The 21,197-nt window shown below is 42.0% G+C and overlaps 2 protein-coding genes across 4 annotated transcripts; one reads left to right on the top strand and one right to left on the bottom strand.

Annotated features, from left to right (window-relative positions):
- Positions 1 to 1,501: 1,501 nt before the first annotated feature.
- On the bottom strand, positions 1,502 to 5,178 carry ccnb1 (cyclin B1). Of its 2 annotated transcripts, none has more exon segments than NM_001104667.1 (9): positions 1,502 to 1,980; positions 2,069 to 2,326; positions 2,398 to 2,508; positions 2,587 to 3,048; positions 3,186 to 3,344; positions 3,418 to 3,612; positions 4,094 to 4,210; positions 4,699 to 4,830; positions 5,070 to 5,095. In NM_001104667.1, coding segments are annotated over 6 exon segments (921 nt in total). In that variant the 5' UTR covers positions 5,091 to 5,095; the 3' UTR covers positions 1,502 to 1,980; positions 2,069 to 2,326; positions 2,398 to 2,508; positions 2,587 to 2,751.
- A 4,101-nt stretch (positions 5,179 to 9,279) lies between these two features.
- On the top strand, positions 9,280 to 17,169 carry LOC101161739 (AN1-type zinc finger protein 5). 2 transcript variants are annotated; one of them, XM_023960843.1, is made up of 7 exons: positions 9,280 to 9,563; positions 14,082 to 14,245; positions 14,347 to 14,497; positions 14,620 to 14,723; positions 15,380 to 15,508; positions 16,258 to 16,433; positions 16,705 to 17,169. In XM_023960843.1, the coding sequence occupies exons 2-6, from the start codon at positions 14,089 to 14,091 to the stop codon at positions 16,404 to 16,406; spliced, it is 690 nt and encodes a 229-aa protein (XP_023816611.1). In that variant the 5' UTR covers positions 9,280 to 9,563; positions 14,082 to 14,088; the 3' UTR covers positions 16,407 to 16,433; positions 16,705 to 17,169. The 2 variants fall into 2 exon arrangements, with proteins under 2 accessions (XP_023816611.1, XP_004075130.1); XM_004075082.4 differs by having other exon boundaries at positions 9,282 to 9,563; positions 16,258 to 17,169.
- Positions 17,170 to 21,197: the final 4,028 nt, after the last annotated feature.

Genomic DNA, 21,197 nt, shown 5'->3' with positions numbered 1-21,197 from the left:
ATCTCTATGTACATAGATAAGCCAAAATGAGCCCCCACAAGTCTCTAAGCACATGTGTCAAAGTCAAGGCCAAGATGAAGACAGAAAGATGAAGAAACCTCCAGCAGATAATACAAACCCACCAGCTCCCGTTTCTTATAACTGCTATATGTTCTTATAACTTCCTACATTTTCAAAACAAACTTTTTCCTGTAACGGGAATCTATACTGTTTAAATTTTGCCCGCAGGGTTTTTTTTATGTTAAAAAGGTTTCCTTAAAAACCAAGGCTGTTTTTTTCTTAGCAACGCACACCACTGTCAAAAAAGAAAAAAAAACAGTCCAATATTTCTTTCTAGAGAACTGAACGATGCCAAGCACAGAACGCTAAAAACGTATTCAAGATGATTTTTGTTTTCATTTTGTCTGCAACTGTCTCTGTTTATAGCTTTCAGCTGCTTAAGTGAGCAGCATTCACACTTGATTTGTTAAAGAAAATGCTTCTTTCAACTTCACACTTATATTCAAAACATTAAAATTACCTTAGATGTATCTATTTTCCAAACATGCTTTATCCTTTTTTGGGTTGTGGGGTTGCTGGAGCCTATCCCAGCTAGCAAAAGAAATGGTTATAAATACATTTATGAATTGTGTGTGTGTTTTGAGGGGGGTATTTAAAAGCTGAATAAAAGTAATTATTTTAAGTTTTATTTCCTTAGATCTGGTTGGTTTTGATTTAGATATCTGCTTTGACAATAAAACGGTTGCCTGTAAAATGCTTAAATAAAATCTAAATTGTTTTAAATCTTTGGAGCAGTGTTGGTCATCTTCATTGCGTTTGAGAAAATGTCAGTGTTATGTTCTCCTTAGGCATCACAGATGAATGAAGGTCATCTGCTCCGTCTGCTGCAAACGCTTGAAGCTCAGCGAGGAGGAGCCTGCCTGTAAACCGACACGCTGCCCAGTCATGACCTCATCCGGCGAGTACGAGTTCTGGGTTTGAGCCAGGGATTTAGGAGCTGAGGTTCACAGTATAGCTGAGACTACTTACCATTTGTCCCCATGGGAAAACACGAGTGGAAGAGACAAGCTCAGCACATGGTCACCCAAAGGGCATCAGTGGACTTCAAGTCTTCAGCAGGAATCTCCGATCCTGTTGCTGCATGAACTACGTCCAGGTTTTAGCTGCAGCTTTTTCTCCCCGAAGCAGTTGCCCTGCAGGCATCCAGGATGATCCTGACCATTACCCAGTCTCCCCCAGGAGAAGGGGGGGCACACACACACACACACACACTCCTTTTGGCCTCAGCTGTGAGGAGTCAATGATGCTCCATTAGCTTTTACTGATGTCTTTGGTGTGTGTGTGAGGTGCCATGCATCATGTACACACATGCATGTAATTGGCAAGATTGAATTATGACATTGTCTGCCTTTTAAATGCTGGGGGCAAACTTCTCCAGTAAATTTTTGCTAAAGTTTATCCCCTTGGTACACAAGTTTAAATAAGTCAGAAATGGGCGTCCTCAATTTTACAGTAGTCATCTTTAATACTGCAACACTGAGTAAATTTACAAAAACATTTCAGAAAATAGTATTTGAAATAGAGTAAAGAATTTAAAATTTAGTTCTTTAGACAGCGTTTTACACAACATCCACTTTTGGACTAATCTTGGTGAAGAAATTGATTTTAACCCAACAGGATATAGCTAAAACATTAAACTGTATCTTTTTAAACTTATGGTCTAAATACCAACATTTAAATCCTCAAACATCTGCAGACTGTTCTTAGAGCACCCCCTAGTGGAGAAATAAAATCACAACAGGAACTAATCTTAGAATAAGGCCATTTAATATACATTTAAAAAAAAATAAAAATCAGAAACATCCCATACAACAAAAATTTAAAAGAATAACTGTACATATTACATAGTCACCTCAACACAGGTAGCATATTGTTGTAAATCCACATGTTTAGAAACATTTGCCTGCTGGGTCAGGAGTTCAGCCGGCTAGCTAACAAGTGATATAGAGATAAAAACAAGTTTGTGCATTTCTGTGGTCAGATGTAGCCGACTGAGCTCCAAGGAGTTGGATGCTTTTGGTGAAACTACTGTGATTGAGGGCTGTCTGTCACAACTTCAGGCACACTTTTAAAATAAAAACAAAACTGTAGTCGGTAAAAAGCCCAATCCCAAGAATCCCAGCAACAGTCCATCTGTACACGGCAGCACACTGTGCTGTCCTCACTAAGAAATCTGCGTTGCCAGATCTTTCACCACAGAGGATTTGAGCTGAGAGATGGTGGCGATCCTCATCTGCTTTGATGTAGAGTATTTTCCTTTGATGGCCTGTAGGGGGCATAACTGTTAGAGTTTGTGCAAGTTATGGCTTACAATAGGATTAAAAAATAAAAGATTACCATGTGTTTAGTTTGCCCATTGTTGACTTTCACGACATTCTTAGCGATGTGCGCCATAACAGGTGTCAGGGTCTCTGCTGTGTACTCCATGTAATGCTGCAGTGTCACATCCTGGGAAGGAAGACATTCATATCCAATGCTGTCCCAGGCAAGTCAGCGATGAGAGCAAACCCTTCAAGTGTCACTCACCCATTCCCCTGCATCCAGGACCTTGAGAGTCAGCGCCAGAGCTGCACTCGCCACCAATGAGGGCGGGAAATGAGCCATGTCGTAGTCAACCATGGAGAGCTCCAGCAGGTATTTGGCCAGGGTGTGTTGTTCAGCAGTTACCTGAAGAAAAATAAAATCCCACCTTCACCTCAGCACATGCAGTGGTGGAAGAGAACAGTTTGCCGCACCGACACCGCGCCACACCTCATAGATCTTGGAGGCCCTTCTGAGGAACTGCAGCGGGAGGGGGCGGCCCAGCTGAAACTTCAGCACTCGCAGAATAGTCATTTCCATGTCTCTGATCTGAGCAGTGGTGTAAGCCCTGTCCGTCACGTAGGCAAAGTCTGAGATCTCCGGAGGGTACATCTCCTCGTATTTGGAGGCCAGGAACATGGCGGTCACGCCAACCAGCTGCAGCTGCTTCTTGGGGACTGGATGGTCCTGTTGAAAGGACCGCAGACAAAATAAAAGAAAAATCTCAGCACACAAGTCAGTTAGAGGACATCTGTTATGAAATTATTTTTTTTTATTGAATTATGGAGCACATCTAGTCTGTAGAGGAACACTGACAGACTCACCTGAAGAAAGCGGTCGATTATTCCCACAGTCATGTACATGGTCTCCTGCAGCAGACGGAACTTGAGGCCCACTTGTACCAGCCAGTCAATGAGGATGGCTCGCATGTTTCCGGTGATCTCCTGACCCTCAAGGTAGTTTGGCTTTACGCTCTGCTCCATCTACAGGAGAACAAACGTCTCTTTAGGGAAACGGCACACATCAGGAATGCAGCTTTCCGGGTTTTAGTCCGACCTCAAGCTGACGGAGGTACTTGTAGATGTCCTTAACATATTCACTGCAGAGCATGGGGTTGTCGTAGTCATCTGCATCCACGTCCCTGATGGCCGTGTTGAGGATGACATCTGAAAATGCTTGACAGAGGTCAGCAGACTCACATCCAGAGGTCTCCATGGGGGTGGGGGATGCACGTTCAGCCTGGGCTGGCACCTGTGAGAAGGTCATGTCAAATCATTACACGTCACCCTAGTGGTAGAGCGTCTGCCCCAAGACTGGTAGGCAGAGGGTTCAAAACCAGTGGAGTCACAGCAAAGACTTCGGATGGAACCAAAGCCTCCCTGCTTGATTCAAGTGGACACATCAGAAGGGAGCTGGTGACCTGCCGGTGGGATTTTCTACCTCACAAATAAGCCCTTATCCAAACAAACAGCATTTTTTTTCTCAATTCACAACATTTGAATAAAGTAATCAGAAATGAAATTTCAATCTCATTTTCTTTAGATGAATCTTTTATAAGAAAGAGGCCACAATCAGAGTGGGTCTGTAAGGGGTTGGATTGGGAGTGGTTAACCCACCATATGGCTCCGAAGCACAACCATGCCTGGAGCTCACTGCTGCCCCCAGAGGATGGGTCAACCACGCAGGACAAATGTCCCAACCAGGTGTGTGACAACCAATGACACCAACTCACCTCAGTCACCTGCACTTCAGGTGCTGGTTTAACAGGGACCACAGCAGCTTTTGGTAGCTCGATCTTCTCAGCTTTAGCTGGGATCTTTGTCTTCTTAGCAACCTCCGTCTTGATAGTCTGAAGAAAGAAAGGTCAAACCCAAATACTGCTATGCATTTTACAGAGCTGGGATCTTTTCATTTGAGTTCTTTGCTTCTTGCACAGTTTGGGAAATCTCTACAGCTGCAGGCCAAAGCCACAAGTCCTAGCTGTACAGGTTTTGAAGCTCTGCGCATTGAGCTGATAGTACAGCAGTAACAAGAGTTTCTCTTAACAAATGTGCATTCAAACTCAAGTTGTTGTTTTTTTAGCAAAGATTTAAATTTACAATTGATGGTGTACATTCTTAGACATAGTTCCAGGTTAACTGTGCTCCTCCAACCTGGGATGCATTTTATACTTGACTAAGGGCCCCAGTTCAGCACAGTAGACATTTTCTCATCAGAACAGGCCCAACCCCTCACTTCTACACCAAACTTGCCCCAAAAAAAGGTTAATCACTTTACTTCGATAAGTGGAAAATACATTTATATAGGATTTTTAAAAAAAAAAAAAAAAGATTTTACCTTTTTCGTGACATCTTTGTTAATAACTGCGACGTTTCCGATTTCTCCGAGGGCCGCGCGGGGCTTCTGTGTAGGCCCGGCCACCGAGCACGTCTTTCCGCCCAGTTCGGCCCGGGTGGAGGCCAGTCGGTTCTGCAGCGAGAAAACGGACAAAACAAGGCGCGCTCGAGATAAACCTGCAGTGGTGAAGCAGCACGTTCAATAAATTCAAGCCAACAATATTTGACCTCTAGCTTCCGCTCACATACAGCCACATGACAGTCCAGTCAGAAAACACGTCAAAACATTTAAAACCAGAGAAAGACGCGCTTCCTGAAATCGTTCTTTTCCGGTAAAAACAGAGAGGAACGTGTAACGTGGTTCAGACTTACCCTGGTAACTCTCAGAGCCATGCCTTTGCCTGCTTCTCTTCCACAAACAACCACGAAATTGAAGCGGAGAAGGTGAAGATTCCAACGCACGAGTCGTGGTTTAAATCCTCGCTCGCTGCAAACCGATTGGCTGCGCTGGGCGGCTGCGGCGATTCTGATTGGATAAACGAGTACGTGTCAGATGCGCTCCCAAGACAACTTTGGGTCACGTGATCACGCTCTTCTTAGGTCACTTCCCTTACCCGGATATCTAACTCCGTTCTTCTAGAGCTATTAAAATAAAAACATTTGTAGATAAAAACATACACTACTTTATTGTTTGCATCTAAACAAGGAAAACACTTTTTTAACGCAAAACAAAAAGAAGAAGAATCAAGAGGATCTCAAAAACAATCCTTTACAAAAACAAACAGTACACTGAAGCTTATTTTTTAAGTATACTTGAGCATCATTTTACCAAGCATGCTGCTATAGGTTGGATGTATGTATAGTAGAAAGTACAAAATCTGTTAAGGGTTAACAAAATTTAGTATCCTTAAATGCACTTCAAGTAGGCTAAAAGTGAGGCAGTGGACTTGAAGTTTACTTTTTATATCTATATATTTTAAACTTAGACAGACTGGGCTGGCGACCTGTCCAGGGTGTCCCCTGCCTTTGCCCGTAACATGTGGAAAGGCTTCGGCAGCCCTGTGACCCCAAAAGGTACAAAACGGAAGAAGATAAATGTATATATAGTAAACTTAAAATGTTCCAATTTAGTCTATAGATGTATTCAGTTAGTATATTCCCTACACTACATGTGTATACCGGCTATACTTGTTATGCTCAGTTATACTTAATCAAATAAACTCAAAGTCTACCACTTATTGCTAATAGAATTGAATGTTGCCCTAAAAATGATTTTATTCTGACACTTAATGATTTTCTCAGTTTATTGTCATTTTTTATGTTAAAACATGTTTGAATCCCTCCGTGCAAAAGAATGCATATATATATATCTTTTTCTTTTTACAAAAAAGCTCATTAGTCCTGTATTCGCTACTAAAGTAGAACAGTGGTGTAGTGATTTGTTCTTTTGCCTCAGTAGGGCCTGGCTCACATCCCAGCCGGGTCTTTTCTGAGTCAAGTTTACAAGTTTACCCCAAGCATGTGTGGGTTTTATCCTGGCACTCAGGCATGTGCAAACATATTTAGGTTAATTGATGATTCACAATGTCTGTGACTGTGTGGCCCTGCAATGGACTGGTAACCCATCTGGAGTGTGTACAGCCTTCACCAAAGGATCCAGTGACCTCAAAGAGGATCAGCAGGTTTGAAATTGATTTTCTTTTTCTCCTTTTAATTTGAAAACACCTTCTAGTGCTGAAGCCTTTCACACAAAATGCATGCTGTCAACACATTTTTAAATGTTTTCATGCAGCTCAATCATTTTCTGCTGCAACGAAAAACTAATACAGCTCTGATCATTTTTAAGTTATCACCTCTGAACATGACCAAAAACAACACAGCGAACAGTCATGTGTTCTTAACTCCAAGCAGAGGAAAAGCGGGAACTCTGGCTGCATGTCTTTCTGTAAACCGTCAACAGAGATGTCAGTGCCTAAAAAACAATTCTATTATAAACAGAATTTTCCTGCCATAGTTTGAACTATGATGGTGGATTAAAAAAAAGTATACTTTTACTGAAACATGATTCAAAGTATTCTGGAAAATGGTGCAAAACTATGAATCTTCTTCTCTCCATCTCTGTGAGCTCTTCAAACCGTTCCTTCTGCTCCTCTCCAGGATCCTGAATGATCTTCTGCTAATCCAGTCTCATTTGGTGAGAATGCGTTTACAAAGATGAGGAGCCTGAGCGTTTTCTTTTTCCGCACACCCCATGGCGCTGGAGTTTCTACCCGTGTGTCCTGCTGTCAGCACCTGGACATGTTGACACCTGTGTCCCCCCTCCCAGAGCGTTGAGGGAGCCGCTCAGCCCACTCAATCCCAGGTAGACATGTTGGGATGTTGGCGGAACTGCAACGTAAGCTGGATACATTTAGGAAAATATCATGCCTTGATTAGAAACTTGAGTAAGAACCTTTCTATTCACCATTTTGCCGATCAAAAAAAAAGAAGAAGTTCAATGTCCGTATAAAATTGGGAGTCATGTGTAGCCCAAAACTTCATTAAATTCTTTTTGACAGCTTGATTTCTCCCTGTTTGTCTTATTGTAATGTAGTTTTGGTGAATACTTTTCCAACTTCTCTTCATAAAATGTTTGTTTTGCATACTTCCTATACCACATTACTTCAGAGACATCAAATTTTCCCTATTTATGACATTAATGTTTCTCAAATATATTTTTCTACTTTTAAAATATTTTAGTGAAGGGAAAGTTCCTGAGCAGTTCTCAGTGTATTTCACAGTTATTTGACAGTTTCTCACTTTACTCGTAACTCTTCAGCTTTTCCTAAAGTGGAATACAGTCCTTCCTAAAGTTTTTTCCTGTCAACGTCAGTTTCAAGGCAGCGAAAATGACTTTCAATGCAGGCAAAAGCTGCCTCTCTTAAGTGGTGCAAAAATGGCTAAAAAACATACAACATCTACCTTTAGTCTAATCCACATGCATTTTGTTCATTAAAAATCTTTTATTTATTCTGATGAACTCTGTGATGAACTTTTGATTTATCCTCACTGTCATATTTTTTGTATTTTTATTTGTCTTTTTATTTCTGCGTTCTTTATAAAATAAAATGTGCAACTGTATTACGTGGAGGCTTTAAATTAGCCCTACAAGCTTTTTGTCCCCTCTGCAGTGTTTTTAATTTTTCTAATTTTCTTTTCTTTTATTTGTGCAAAATAATCAAATCAAATTAAATTGAATCTTTTATATGGATTAACCCAATAAAATAATATAAAAAATAATACAACACAATTAAGTGGGCTCACATTGCCTCCATTTAGTCATTTACTCTAAACTATTTTTATTTTTTAGCAATTTTTTTGTGTGTTTTTCTTTTAATCAGTCTGCTGTTTTTAATAGAGCCATGGTAACAATTTCACTTTGTGGGATCAATAAAATTTTATTCTAATTCATTCTATTAAAAAAAAAAGACACTTGTTTTTCAACTGTTTCTTTAAAAGGATTTTTATTTTTTTTGCACTTCTAGAAATGTTTTCTTTTCTCAAGTACGGGCAAATATTTTACATAGAAATATACTGTAAATATTGTGCAGTGGTTTAAATCCCAACTTGGTCTTTTTTGAGTGGAGTTTGAATGTTCTCCTCATGCATGTGTGGGTTTTCTCCAGGCACTCGGGCTTCCTCCCTCAGTCCAAAAACAGGCTTTATGTTAATTGGTTATTCCGTCCTTAGGTGTGCATGTGTGTGTGTGGCGACATGTTCATGATCTCCCTACCCTGCCCTCACCCAACTGTAGCTGCAATAGGCTTCTGCAGCCAATTCTGAAGATGGATGGATGGATGGATGGAAAATTTAAATAAATAGAGGAACCATAGGCTTTTTTTTTACTACATTAACCATTGGCAGAGTGGTGGAGAAGAAGCTTCTCAAAGATCTATCAATAGTAAAATTGAACAAATAAAAACAAATAGGAGGTGTTATAGAGCTTCATTTAGATGCATTCACATATAGATAAAACTTGCATGATTTGTTTGTAGATTTATTTCAATTTTAGAGGTGTTCAAAAAGATTGGTTTGTTTATTAATCTCCAAAAACAAGGGGAACAATGCCAGTTACGTACCTTGACGTGAGCGTGATTTATTTCTACACTTCATGACACACCAGGGGCAGGTGTATTATTTGGATGTAGGTGGTAGTTCTGTGAGTATTTTACACTTATGCAATAATATCCACTAATTAAAAAGCTGTATCAAATCAGTTAGGTTTAGGAAAGGTACCCAATTAAAAAGCAAGAAGAAGATAAGCAAATTTTTCACAAGGTTCCTTTGGTGAAGTTATAATTTTCTTTTTGATTCAATGAAAAACGAGAAGTTTTGTGTGGAACTGGGGGTTACGAGTCACACTAAGGCGGCATGTCATAGAAGTGCGGTTCCAAAGGCAGGGAACGTAAAGTACTGGAGAGCGATTAATGATCTACCATCAGGTTTCAGCGCAACATAATTCAGGACTCGTGTCTCACAAAGCTGGAGAATCTGTCGTGAGCGTACTCCAGTCTCCCAAACCACAAGGGAGCAGTTTCCGTGACGTCCACCGGAAGCGGAGCAGACGCAAACGCAGCACGTAAAACCAAACAGATGCCAGAACACAGGAGGGCCACAGAGGACATCTACAACCAGACCCGAAACCACTTCTCAGAGCCCGAAAGCCGTCTCTGCAGCTTCGTGGGGGGTCACCCTGATAGGCCGAAAAGAAACACACAAGTAACGACCTACCTAGACGACCCTAGTTAGTCCACTTAAGATTAATCCAGTCATTTCACCGTCAGTCGGAAAACTTGCCTTAAAAAGCAGCGTCTGCCTCACACAAAGGTAAGTAAACGCCACGCACTTAACCCGCCATAAAGCTGTACTTCGAGGTACCTTAAATGTTATTATGACAGATAAGAGAAAATAAAAGTTTAAAGTTCGGTTTCAACGTTAAGCGAACATGTTTTTCTGCTAAATCTGAACACGTGTGCTGAATATTTAAGCTCCGACTAAAGCTTTTCAAGCGTAACATTAACAGAAACTACATCATAACAAGAACCAAAATTTAAAAACGTTATCGTTGGTTTAACACTGATTCATTTTGAACAACAAAAAGGTGTTTGTTAATGAGGAACTGCTACCGGTTTCGACTACACAAGTTTACCGTCAGTTTTTAGCTAACTTTATATTTCGTTTTTATTTGGTCTATTCTATATAATTATTCTCCTCTGTTCACATCCTGACGTCGTTTAGTAAATTTCATGTCTTTGTTTTTAATAAGCACGTTTTTCCCTGCTCCTTACCGGAGAAAAGGTCAAACAAAGCAGCATCTGAAGTTGTTGTTTTAACTTAGCTTTAGCGTGCTAACAGCTAAGCAGAGCTCCTACTGGGTGTTGCTAGTCCTCGACTGTTGGCTCAGTTTGTTGAAACCTTTGTTTAACTAACATATATGTACTTTAGTGAACTTGGACCTTTTTGACATATTTGTGTATCAAACTATTTTTTAAACTTACTGACCCCATGTGATCTAGCTCTTTTTCAGACAACATTAGCATTAGCCTGTTAGCATGACTCAGTGGATTTGTAGAATTAGCAGCGCCTAAGGCCGGTGGCGGCGTGGGGGCGAATCATAATCGCAGATAATGTTTTTGGTGACAAAAACTGCCTTTTGTTAAAATATCGAGAAAGGTCGGATTGTGTTTTGTTGAAAAGAAAAACATTTGAGCAGGTCGGGGGGTACCGGGGTCACGCATCCGGACTGGACTCTGATCCACAGGTGCTGGTTTAAGACGGGCCGGTTAGACAGAACGAGTCTATTAATTACAAATTATAACTAAAACTGGTCCGCATCTATTCAAACTCCGAAAATATTATCAACCAGACGTTAAAAATCACAAACTAAAGTTGTTTTCACATGTTAATTCTGCCGGTTAACGCTAAAATATGAGACTGTTCTTAACTCCTTTTTCCTCCACTTGTGTCAGTGTGCGAGTTAAAACATCAAATGTTTTTGCTTTATTTTATAAGCAATAACCTTAAACATACTTCAAATGGTGTAGTTTTCCTTGTAATCTCAAGTGTGGAGCCAACAAAAATTGATTAACCAATCAATAAACACAGGGTTCCACATTCTAGTCCCAGATTGTTACAAAGTCTGCAGTAGATAGTGTCTTTAACTGATCATCTTCATGAATGCTATCTTTGCTTAAAATCACAGCTGCTTGCTCAGACTGGTCAGTAGAGATGAGATTAATTAAATTTACATGATTGTGGTATTTTACTTGGAGTCCCTGCATCTTTAAACCCGTCTTTTTTTTTTTTTTAGCTCACAGATAACATTTCGTTCTCTGTGGTAGCTGAAATTCACATTTGCATATCCATAATCAATGGTCACAGGCTCAACATTCATGTGGTGCTGTTTTTGATGACGTGGCTAAGATTTAAATAGGGACCTGGTCTGTTTTTAGATGCGTCCTCCCAATCCAGGAAGGGGACTTCCTACTATTTAAAAGCACCCAACAGGTCATGCAGTTTTATGTGAGGGTGATTAGTCTGATTAGTCCTACAACAGACCCAATTAGTTGGTTATGTTTGAATGGTTGTGAGTAAAGTGCAGTTAAGAACATCGAGACAGTAGAATCGACCCTAATCATCAGCTGAGACCCGGGGTTTGTAAGCAGCACGGCTGAGAATCACGTGTGACGTGAGCAGTTTAAACAGGCTCGATTTTGTTGTTGCTGATCAGGTTTGCCTAACTGGTTGGGAAATAAATCCTGGCAACAAACTAGAGCTCCTCTATAAATACGTGTGTTGGGAGCTTTGCTCCATTGTGGTAATGTGTCTGTGAGAGAGATGAGTGTCACATTGCACTGCGGTAACAGTGGAAAGCTGTCATACTGCCATCCATGTGATCTCAGGCGGCATGAACTATGACAGGAATCTACTCTGACTACAAACATTCCATCATCACAGACCAACGTTGGGGGGGGGGGGGGGGGGGGGGGGGGATGAAGGAAAAGATGTCTACTTGAGTCCTGCTGATTTCATCATCCACCAACTAACATGTTGTTTGTGTTTGATTTGAAATATTCGTCATTAAGTGCCTGAATGAACTTAAAGAAAAAAAGACATTGAAAATCTCCCTTAGCCTTGTAAGTTGAATTTATTTGTTGAATAGGGACAGATTTAAAAACATCGACATGCTACAAAAAGAGCAGTCACACCATAATACTTTCAGCAAAATCTCTTTGCAGCACTTTTCCAGAGGTGGGCTTCTTGACAAGAATGAGAATTGCAAAAATGAGAATAAAATACCAGAAATAAAAAGTTAATGCCAAATAATTACATGAAACAATATGAACAACACTGAGAGACATCAGACGAATAAAAAACACACACCAGATCAACCTGTTAAGGACCCACTGCAATGAAAATTGGGTTTTTGACATGTATGGAGAAATTTACAATTTTACTTCAGAGTATTTCTTTATTTAAGCTATTGTGAATCAGGAGCAGATGAAAAAATGCAGTGTAACCCTTGTGCTATCCTAGGCACTTTAACATTGGGAGTTGGGTCATCTAGACCCACAAGAAAGTGCGCTGAACCTTTTTTCTTCAATGATTTATGATCTTCACTGGTGTCCATGGATTACATGAAATCTTTCCACCTTTATCCACCTTTGTTATGGTAGGGAGAACACGTAAATGCATGGGTGGGGTCATCTAAGATAGCGCAAGTGTTAAGAAAACCCCATGTTATGTAGAGGCTACAATCGGCAGGCTTCAAGCTCTGCTCCATTCTGATGCATCCTTTTGCAGACAAATAGATCCATGTATGTTTTTTTTGTTGTCTGCATCTGGGTAACAGCTCCACCCATATTGCTCGCCATTTTTTTTGCACCACTAGTGCTAGGTCGGGGGTGTGAGGGACTGTAAGCTAGTGGGAGTGTGTGTAAACAGATGCATGATGGTATGGTAAAATCTCAGATTTTATTTTTTCAATTCGATTTCCAATTATTATTATTTTTTTTACCTACCCCCCCCCCCCCACACACACACACACACATAAGAAAAGCTATAAGTACAAATGGCAGACAACTTAAAGCAATTTTTGCTTTTATTTAATCAAACGCAAGACAAATGTAACCCCCATTTCTGGGATGAGTAATAAATAAATGAACACACTCTTGGAATCAGTGTGTTCAAGTTAAGTATAAGATTTTTCTTCTTCTCCCTTCCTTTTGGACTTGTTGTTTATATAATTTTGTTTTATGTAATTTTTGTCGTATTTTTGTCTTATTTTGTTATTGTACACTTGTTTTCACTTGTCCATAAATAAAAGGTTACTTACTTAAAGTCCCAGCTGTGTTTTAAGTCACACTTTGTAGTCCAGACTAAAAGGAGACAAACATTCACTGTGAGAGTAGCACCATTTTCTAAAGGATTAACAAAACCGCTCATATCTGGGGTCTAAGGTTTTAATTAAATTAATAAACCACGGAGAAGATGGTGAAGCGGCAGGAGTCGCAGTCAACCCCCCCGCCTCCGATCAAAAAAATTTTCTGGCGGCCGCAAATGAATACCGGTACAAGTAATAATTACAACGCAGTATTCTTTATTAACAAATAACAGTAATAACTAATGAACTAACTATATAGGCGTTGTAGAATGTGTGTGTGTCGGGGCGCTGCGTGTGTAAAGAGGACTGAGTGCGTGCCATGCTAGAGCGAGTGAGTCTTTGACTGCGATGGGCTTTAGGCAAATGTTGCAGCGTGGGGGGGGGGGGGTCTCTTCCTCTTCCCCTCTCACCGGTAGCCATGTTGTCGCTTGCTGTTTTGTGTGTGCTATGATGTCGTTTGGCGCTTGCCATACCGCCGTGTGATACTAACGCTACGGAAGCTCTGGGGAGCCAAAAATGCACCATTACACAAAAACTCGATTTAGTTATTTTAGAAATCGCCCGTAACAAAAAATTCGAATTAATTAATTCAATTGATTTTTCGCCCAGCCCTACGGTCACAGTCCCACTGAAAACTCAGAGATTAATTTCTGTTGAACTCCTGCCGCTCTGCAAAAAAAAACGATCTCCCTGAAAGAGAAGCAGTTTTTTTTTTGGCTAGAAACTTCATAATCATAATGAAAAGACGACTGGGAACAGAAGATCAAAATCTGATTTGGAGTGGGACTTTAACAGATTACGTCCAACTGTAATCATAGAAATTAGTTCCAAGTAACATTTTAATGCACCTTTGAAAAATACACTGTTCTACACTGTAATGCAGCCTCATTACAATACATGAACCCAAAGACACTTAAAGTGATAGAAACTCTCATTGGTTTATGTTTTTGTTTAATCTTCAGGTCCACTATGGCCCAAGAGACCAATCAGAGCCCAGTCCCAATGCTCTGTGCCACTGGCTGTGGTTTCTATGGCAACCCTAGGACAAACGGCATGTGCTCTGTGTGCCACAAGGAGCACCTGTCGAGGCAGAACAACGGAGGGGTTGGTTCCCTGACTGCTGTGGGTAAGATCTGCTGTGTTTTTGTTCCTCCCTTTGAGCACAGTGGATCCTTTAACCCCACCCTCACCCCCCATGTATGGCTGCTCTGAAAATGTCTCCCTCAGGATCCAACAGTAGCTCCTCTGCTGAGGTCTCAGCCATTCAGAGGTTAGAGGCCACCCTGAACAATGCTGCAGCTGCTGCAGTTGCTGCTGCAGAGGAGGCAGCCGAGGCCGCCGCCGCCGCCTCTGATGCTGCGGGCGCCTACGCTCTCAGGTGAGCCAGACGGCTGGGTTCTTCAAGCTTCATGTGCCAGAACAGTCTGGTCAGGGCAGGCTTGGAAGTGAGACCTCGTGTTTCAGAGGGTTGTTCTCTGAATTTCATCTCTACCTTCTCAGCGGAAGCTCACCTGCTGTCGCTGTAACGCAACAAATGACTGAAATGAGCCTCTCGTCTGAGGAGAAAGCAGCATCAAGAAGCAAAGCACAAGATTTGGAACCAAGTAAGCCCCCCAACCCCACGCTCACACTCAATAACCTGTATACAGGGGCCTGTTTTGTGAGCAGACATGCTGTGTAGGAAATTTATTCAAAGATGCTCACTGAGCGCTTTTGTGAACAGCTTGAGTCAGTTTCAGTACCGACTGTAGTTGATGAACCCTGTTTGGGGAAACGCCGCCATCCAAAGCATTGCAGGGTGGAGCTGACGGCATGAACGGTTGTTATACAGCTACGCTCATCTCACATTCAGAGAACATGAATCTGTCATCTGCTGCGGTGGAAGGAGAACTTGTTTTCTTTAGGAGTGAACAGAAAGCAGGCTTGTGGCACTCCAAACATTAAGGCCACCTATGAAGCCTCAAACACAATGAGATCAACAGAAAGAGATGCATCAGCAAGATGAGATCTAAACCAAACCCCCAAAGCACACGCACTCCTTCACAAACAGCACGTTGTTGTCTCTGTCACATGCACCAACTTGTTTGTTGTGAGCCTGCTGTTGTATCCTTATTTAGACAGAGCAGAACTGTAATGTGAGACTCACCCGCGCTCATTCTCATATTGGCTCCAGATAGGTTTATGCAGTTATCTGGTTGTATTGATTTGTCTGAGTGGTCGTTTCCTGCTGTAACCACGGCACTGCTTTTTCTTTCTCCAGTAGTGAGCCAGCCATCCGTCTCCGTCTGCAGTCCCTCCACTGCTGGCAGTGAAGAAGACAAAACCCCCGAGTCGCAAAAACCCAGGAAGAACCGCTGCTTTATGTGCCGCAAAAAGGTCGGCCTTACAGGTGAGCAGACAAACTTACAGAACTCCATCTGAGCATGAAGCCAGGAATGAGACCCTCACCAACATGTCTTAAGACCCACTCCAATGAAAATGGGGTTTTCAACTTGTTCTTGTAGCATTTTATTCAGGACAGAGGACATCTATAAAGAAAATTAAGCTTAAAACTGCTTTCTGAGTGTTTTTTTTAATTCAGATCGTTGTGAATCAGGAGCAGATGTAGAAAAGCTGTTTAAAAAAAGCTCGTAGTTGTGCAAAAACTGCAGTCGTCAGGCTACAACCTCCACTCTGTTCTGATGCTTGTAGACAAATGATCCATGTACGTCTTTGGTTTCCTCGTCTGAGTTGGAATCTGGATCAGAACTGTGCAGCTCCAATATTACTCATCATTTTTTACTACAGCGTTAATGTTAGGGTTGTGAGGGGCTGTAGGCTAGAGGTAGAGAGTGTAAACCGAGAGCTTTCAGTAATGGGGAGAGGTTTTAACGGGGTGGTCCTGTCTACAACTCAGAGGTGAATTTCTAACAAACCCCAGAGCTCTGCAGAAACTATGTCCTAGAAAACAACACAGGTTTTTGGCTAAAAACGACAGACTTAATGAAAAGACTCCCAGGAACGCTTAGAAATTAGAGGTAAAGATGATCAGGGTGGGACTTTAAGAAAGCAACCAGCTAAGTTTATTTCTGTGAAGGTGCGAGTCTGAACAAACATGCTGAGTCGGCATCACTGACCTTTTCCTGCCCGGCGTTCCAGGTTTTGACTGCCGCTGTGGGAACGTTTTCTGTGGGATTCACCGTTACTCTGACAAGCACAGCTGCCCGTACGACTACAGAGCCGAGGCCGCCGCCAAGATCCGGAAGGAGAACCCCATGGTGGTCGCCGACAAGATCCAGAGAATATGAGCGGGCTCTGCTGGACTTTGAATACCGGTCAGCGTTGGAAAGAATGGACCTGAGACACACACACACACACACACACACTCACCCCCCCCCCCGTAGTTTCCCGCTCTGCCCACCCCTTGTCGCACGTCCAGGACTTGAGTGTTGGGGTTCCTGCGTCTGCTGTGTTTGTGTGAGTTTGACCAGGTGTGGAGCCCCCCCACACCTAGGGGCACCTCCTGCTGCTGGTGCCCCCTCCCTCTCAGCTCTGCTTGCTCTCTGCTGGCTTGAGTAGCAAAATGGATCTTTTTTTGTTTTTCAGCCTTCGGTCGTCCGAGTCTGGAGTGCCCCCCCCCCCCAGTTCATACTTGCGGCATATGAGAGGTCGTTGCCGTGGTTTTCTCTGCCATTGAAGCTGTGACCAGCAGCCTGTGAACTTGGATTTTCCTGATCCGTCCACTGATCACAGCCAGACCCCCCCCTTTTATTTGAGTTGGTTTCTTCTGTTTCACGTGTGACATGCGGCTTGTCTTTATTAAAATTTTCATTTTCATGATTGAATTGTTTTGGGATGCAGGCGTGTTTGTTTGTGGGCGCAGAAGTGAGGGTGGGAGGGGGGTCACTGTGCTGCAGCGTGGTATGTAGGTTTTAAAATACACCTTTCAGGTTTTCTTGTTTTTGATCTGCCTGCTTTGATTTTTTTTTTAACCCTTTTAGTTTGTACAAATCTTTGTATTTATATTCTGCAGTGTGTAATCTGACAACAATAAAGTATGGTGTAAATGAGCGTGTGCGCCTTCAGTCAGGGTTGGAGCTGCACATTCTGAGCAGAGGAAAGGGCAGCCGTTTGGAATGAGGGGTGTGTGTGTCGGTGTTAGGAGCTGCGACCCCCCCCCCCCCCCCCCTGCAGAGCGAAATGCATCTGCTGCAGCTACGGTGGCTTCTTCTCAGATGGTTTGGTGTGAAGGCTCTCAGCCAGGACCGGACTCAGCAGCACAACCAAGATCCAACGTGGAGGAACATGAGACCAAAAACGGACCACTGAAGCAGCTCAGACTGAGAATTCTGACACACACTGTTACCTAAAATAAATAAAATAACGCCGTGAGCAGCGTTGTGTGGCCTGCAGGTAGTCTGCGCCCCTATGGCCCCCTCCTGACATGCCCTCACTGGATGTGCAAGTGCTGCATACTTCTCACTCTCCCCCTACCACTGGTCATAGCTGTGATAAATTTATGAAAAAAACACTTCTTTTCTCAATGGTGTTTTTTGTTTCATCACCATAGAAACAATTTTGTTTTTTAATCAGCTGGGGGTGAAGACCAGTTCTATACAATTTTTAGAAGAATCTGCAAAAGTGAATTTTTGGATTTTCTTGGCATTTTTGTTAGCCACGCCCACATTCCTTATATGTTCATGTCATTTGGTTCAGCTTGAGCCAGGGATTTATGCATTACATTTTCACAATATTCCAGTTCAAAATGCCACTTCTGCTGGCTAGCCGAGCCAACGTCATTCAAAGTCCACAAACTTTTTTTCAACATGTAGTTTCTTCACGATGCTCAAGGAGTAACTTTTTTTGGATTCGCTTTTAAATGAGTAAAATGACCTCTTACTAAAAATTCAGTTTTACTTCTTGTCGATTGAGGTTGATTGTAATTGTTGACTTAATCTGGTGGGATTTGAGAAATTTGGTGACGATTGCTCAAAAAGTTTTTTTTTCTCCTCACTGCATGAAAATATGGAAATCACCTAAATAAACACTTAGGTTGTGTGGCCATCCCATAATAATTTCGAAACTCCCTTTGGATATTCCTGACACGTGTGTTTTGGTTTCAGTAGAGGACTTAGAAATGTTTTTAGTTTTAAGCCCCATGATTTGAAGCCGTATTCATTTTTTATGGTTTCTCCCACTGGTATGTCATCCTTTTCTGGGAGGGGTCTTTCACCATGTTAAAAATGTTTTGGTGGGTGTGTTTGTGACATTTTCACTCCAAGGCGCAGTTAGAAAAAAGAAAACAGCCTGATCCTGCCAGTCCAGTACAGAGCCGCTGCATGACACGTTTGTTTGTGGGTTTAGGTTCACACATCAAATAATTCCTTCTAAAACATATAAAAATATAGCGTTTTATTAAACACACAAACATTAACATTCAAATTTTGGTTTTCGTTTTGTTTTTGAAGTTGGGTTTATCACGTTTATTAGTACGATTGACCACTAGATGGCAGAACTGGCAAAAGATATCCTTTGATTGTGGTGAAGAAAAAAAGTCACTTCTGCTTTTCAACATATAGATCTTTTTTTGTTTATAAATTCTTTAAAATTTGTTGTTGAGCAGTGTAAATCCTGCAATGATTCAACCCCAAACCAGAATTTGAATTTAATTGATGGCCTTTTCAAATACTTTATCAAACAAATCTCCGTTTTACCAGCCGTGGTGAATGAGGTCAATCTTCGTCTTCAGGTGACAAATAAAATTGAATTGAAATATGAAACTGTTCTGCTTTGAGAAAATGCTGTTATGAGCAAAAAGTCTCTTTTAGGAGGAAAAGAAGTCGTGTATTTGACCTTTTTCCATAATGCCACCTTAAAATTCTTAAAGAGAAAATAGAAGAACACCCCATAGACCTGTGAACACCATGGTTGATATATTTAAATACATTTTTGGGGAAAAAAATGTTCCGACGCAATGCATTGTGGTATGAAACTGTGGTATGGCCCATGTATGACAGAGTGCAATATAGCACCACCCCTAATCTGTCACTATGTGCAAACTGCAGAGGATCTTGGTCATGCTGTTCCTGTGGTTTCAGCTGCTGCAGCTCCAACCACTCAAAGGTCTTCATTACTGGTGAGGTCAGTGAACAGGCCGGTAGTCATTATTGTCCTTGGGTTTCCTGACCTTGGGGAGAGGAATAATGCATGAGGGCTTCAAAAGTGATGAAACATGTTCCAAGAGTAAACTCAGATTGAGGACATGGGACCTCTGCCTCATTTGCACACATTCTAATTAGTCGTGGGTACACTTTATCTGGACCTGCTGCTTTTCTAAAGCACAGTCTGCTGTTCCCCTCTCACCCGATGTTCTGGGATATAATCTGGAGCTGAAGGGGATAATGAATGTTTTTTTTCTTAAGGGAAAAGAGAAGGAGCAGCCAGGATATCAGCTCTCTGGTCATCCAAACAAGCCCAGGTTTCACACTGAGAAGTGAGAAAAATTAGATTGTAAATGATGTTTATTTATGTAGCACTTTACCCTCCTTGAAAGTCCAAAGTGCTTTACAGTCACAATCCCATTCACACACTAGTGCCAACCTATAACCACCAGGAGCAATGTGGGCTTCAGTGCCTTGCTTAAGGACACTTTGACACATGGGCGGGCAAGGCGGGAACCGAACCTGCGATATTCCGATCAGAGGTCGACCGCTCCACCTCGTCATTCAATTCGTAATTCAATTCAGATTGTAATTCAAGATACTTTAACGAGACCAACACACACCAAAAAGGTTTTTCCATAAACACACTATGTAATCAATGCATGTCCAAAGTCCGGCCCTCAGGAAATTAATAAAATGCCTGTGTGTTTGCATGAATGGGACTGAGACTGTGACACGCTTTGGGCCATGGGAGAAGGTAGAAGAGCGTATGACCTGCAGATCTTTCTAAGAAGTGTGTGTACGATTTCTTGATTGTGATTGGCTAAACAACGCTACAAGCCGTTGTAAACTGTGACAACAACCTGTGGCCCCTTGACCTTCAGAGCCTTAAGAGCCAAATGAGATAAACAGATGTACTTGTTTTTTAGTGATCATATGTACTTCTGAATGAGATACTGTTTGGGTTATTTTCCTGCTCATGTGATGTAAATGTATAAGTTAACAGTAATTGTAAATACGGTAATATAGAAGATTTTTTTATGAACCTAGATCTTAAGTTGATGAAATTCTTTTTCAGACTTAATTATTTTATTTCTGGTCTTTAAATATGAAATTCACAGTGATTTGGGTAAAAATATACTTGTATAAAAATGTATTTTTATGTATTTTCATAAACTAGTTGTTTTGCTTTTGCTGTTATGTGATTGGTTGGCCCTCACACGGTCTCACCTCACTAAATCGGGCCCTCCTTGCAAAACGTTTAATGTAATCTGAAATGGAATCTGTCATGGGTTTCAAATCAAGCAACGATGAGACCCACTAGAGGAGGTCCAGCACCTAACAGGATGGTGTGCCGACAAAAACCTCGTCCTGAACACCTCCGAGACCAAGGAGGTCATTGTGGGCTTCAGAAGGTCTAGAAAGGTGGTACACCCCCCCCCTCCCCTCGTCAATCATAGGGAGGAGGTGGAGCGGGTGGAACATATCAAATTCCTGAGGATCCGCATCACATCTGACCTCACCTGGTTGCTGCACACATCCCACCTGGCGAAGAAGGCTCAACAGAGACTCCTCTTCCTTAGGTAGCTAAAAAGGACTGGACTCTCAAAACAACTTCTGGGAAACAGAGCAGCCATTGAGAACATCCTCTGTCTGAGTGCTTACTGTGGGTTACGGGAGCTGCACCGCTCAAGACAGGAAGGACTTGGCCCGGGGGTGGTGAAAACCGCACAGGAGATTGTGGGAGGACCTCTCCCACAACAGCCGGGTCCGACGGGAGGCTGGTGGTATAGCTGCAGACCCCGCCCACCCGGGACACCAACTTCCCTCTGGAAAGAGAAACGGGAGCATCAGAACCCACACGAGCAGACTGAGAAACAGCTTCTTCCCCAGAGCTGTGAGGTCCATCCACCCCCTCCATCCCCCCAATCACACAAT

Source organism: Oryzias latipes, chromosome 12 (genome assembly GCF_002234675.1).
Source record: "Oryzias latipes chromosome 12, ASM223467v1".
Lineage (NCBI taxonomy): Eukaryota > Metazoa > Chordata > Actinopteri > Beloniformes > Adrianichthyidae > Oryzias > Oryzias latipes.
This window is presented reverse-complemented; position numbering and strand designations above follow the sequence as displayed.

What these genes read in the sequence shown, in the direction of transcription:
- ccnb1 (XM_011482036.3), bottom strand. Translation starts at nt 5,090, where the DNA reads ATGGCTCTGAGAGTTACCAGG. An exon ending in TGGCTCTGAGAGTTACCAGG is followed by an intron (nt 4,831 to 5,069) that starts GTAAGTCTGAAC and finishes TTCTCGCTGCAG; the next exon opens with AACCGACTGGCCTCCACCCG. An exon ending in AGTACCTCCGTCAGCTTGAG is followed by an intron (nt 3,345 to 3,417) that starts GTCGGACTAAAA and finishes GTTCTCCTGTAG; the next exon opens with ATGGAGCAGAGCGTAAAGCC.
- LOC101161739 (XM_023960843.1), top strand. Translation starts at nt 14,089, where the DNA reads ATGGCCCAAGAGACCAATCAGAGCCCAGTCCCAATGCTCTGTGCCACT. An exon ending in GCGGGCGCCTACGCTCTCAG is followed by an intron (nt 14,498 to 14,619) that starts GTGAGCCAGACG and finishes CTACCTTCTCAG; the next exon opens with CGGAAGCTCACCTGCTGTCG. An exon ending in CAAAAAGGTCGGCCTTACAG is followed by an intron (nt 15,509 to 16,257) that starts GTGAGCAGACAA and finishes CCGGCGTTCCAG; the next exon opens with GTTTTGACTGCCGCTGTGGG.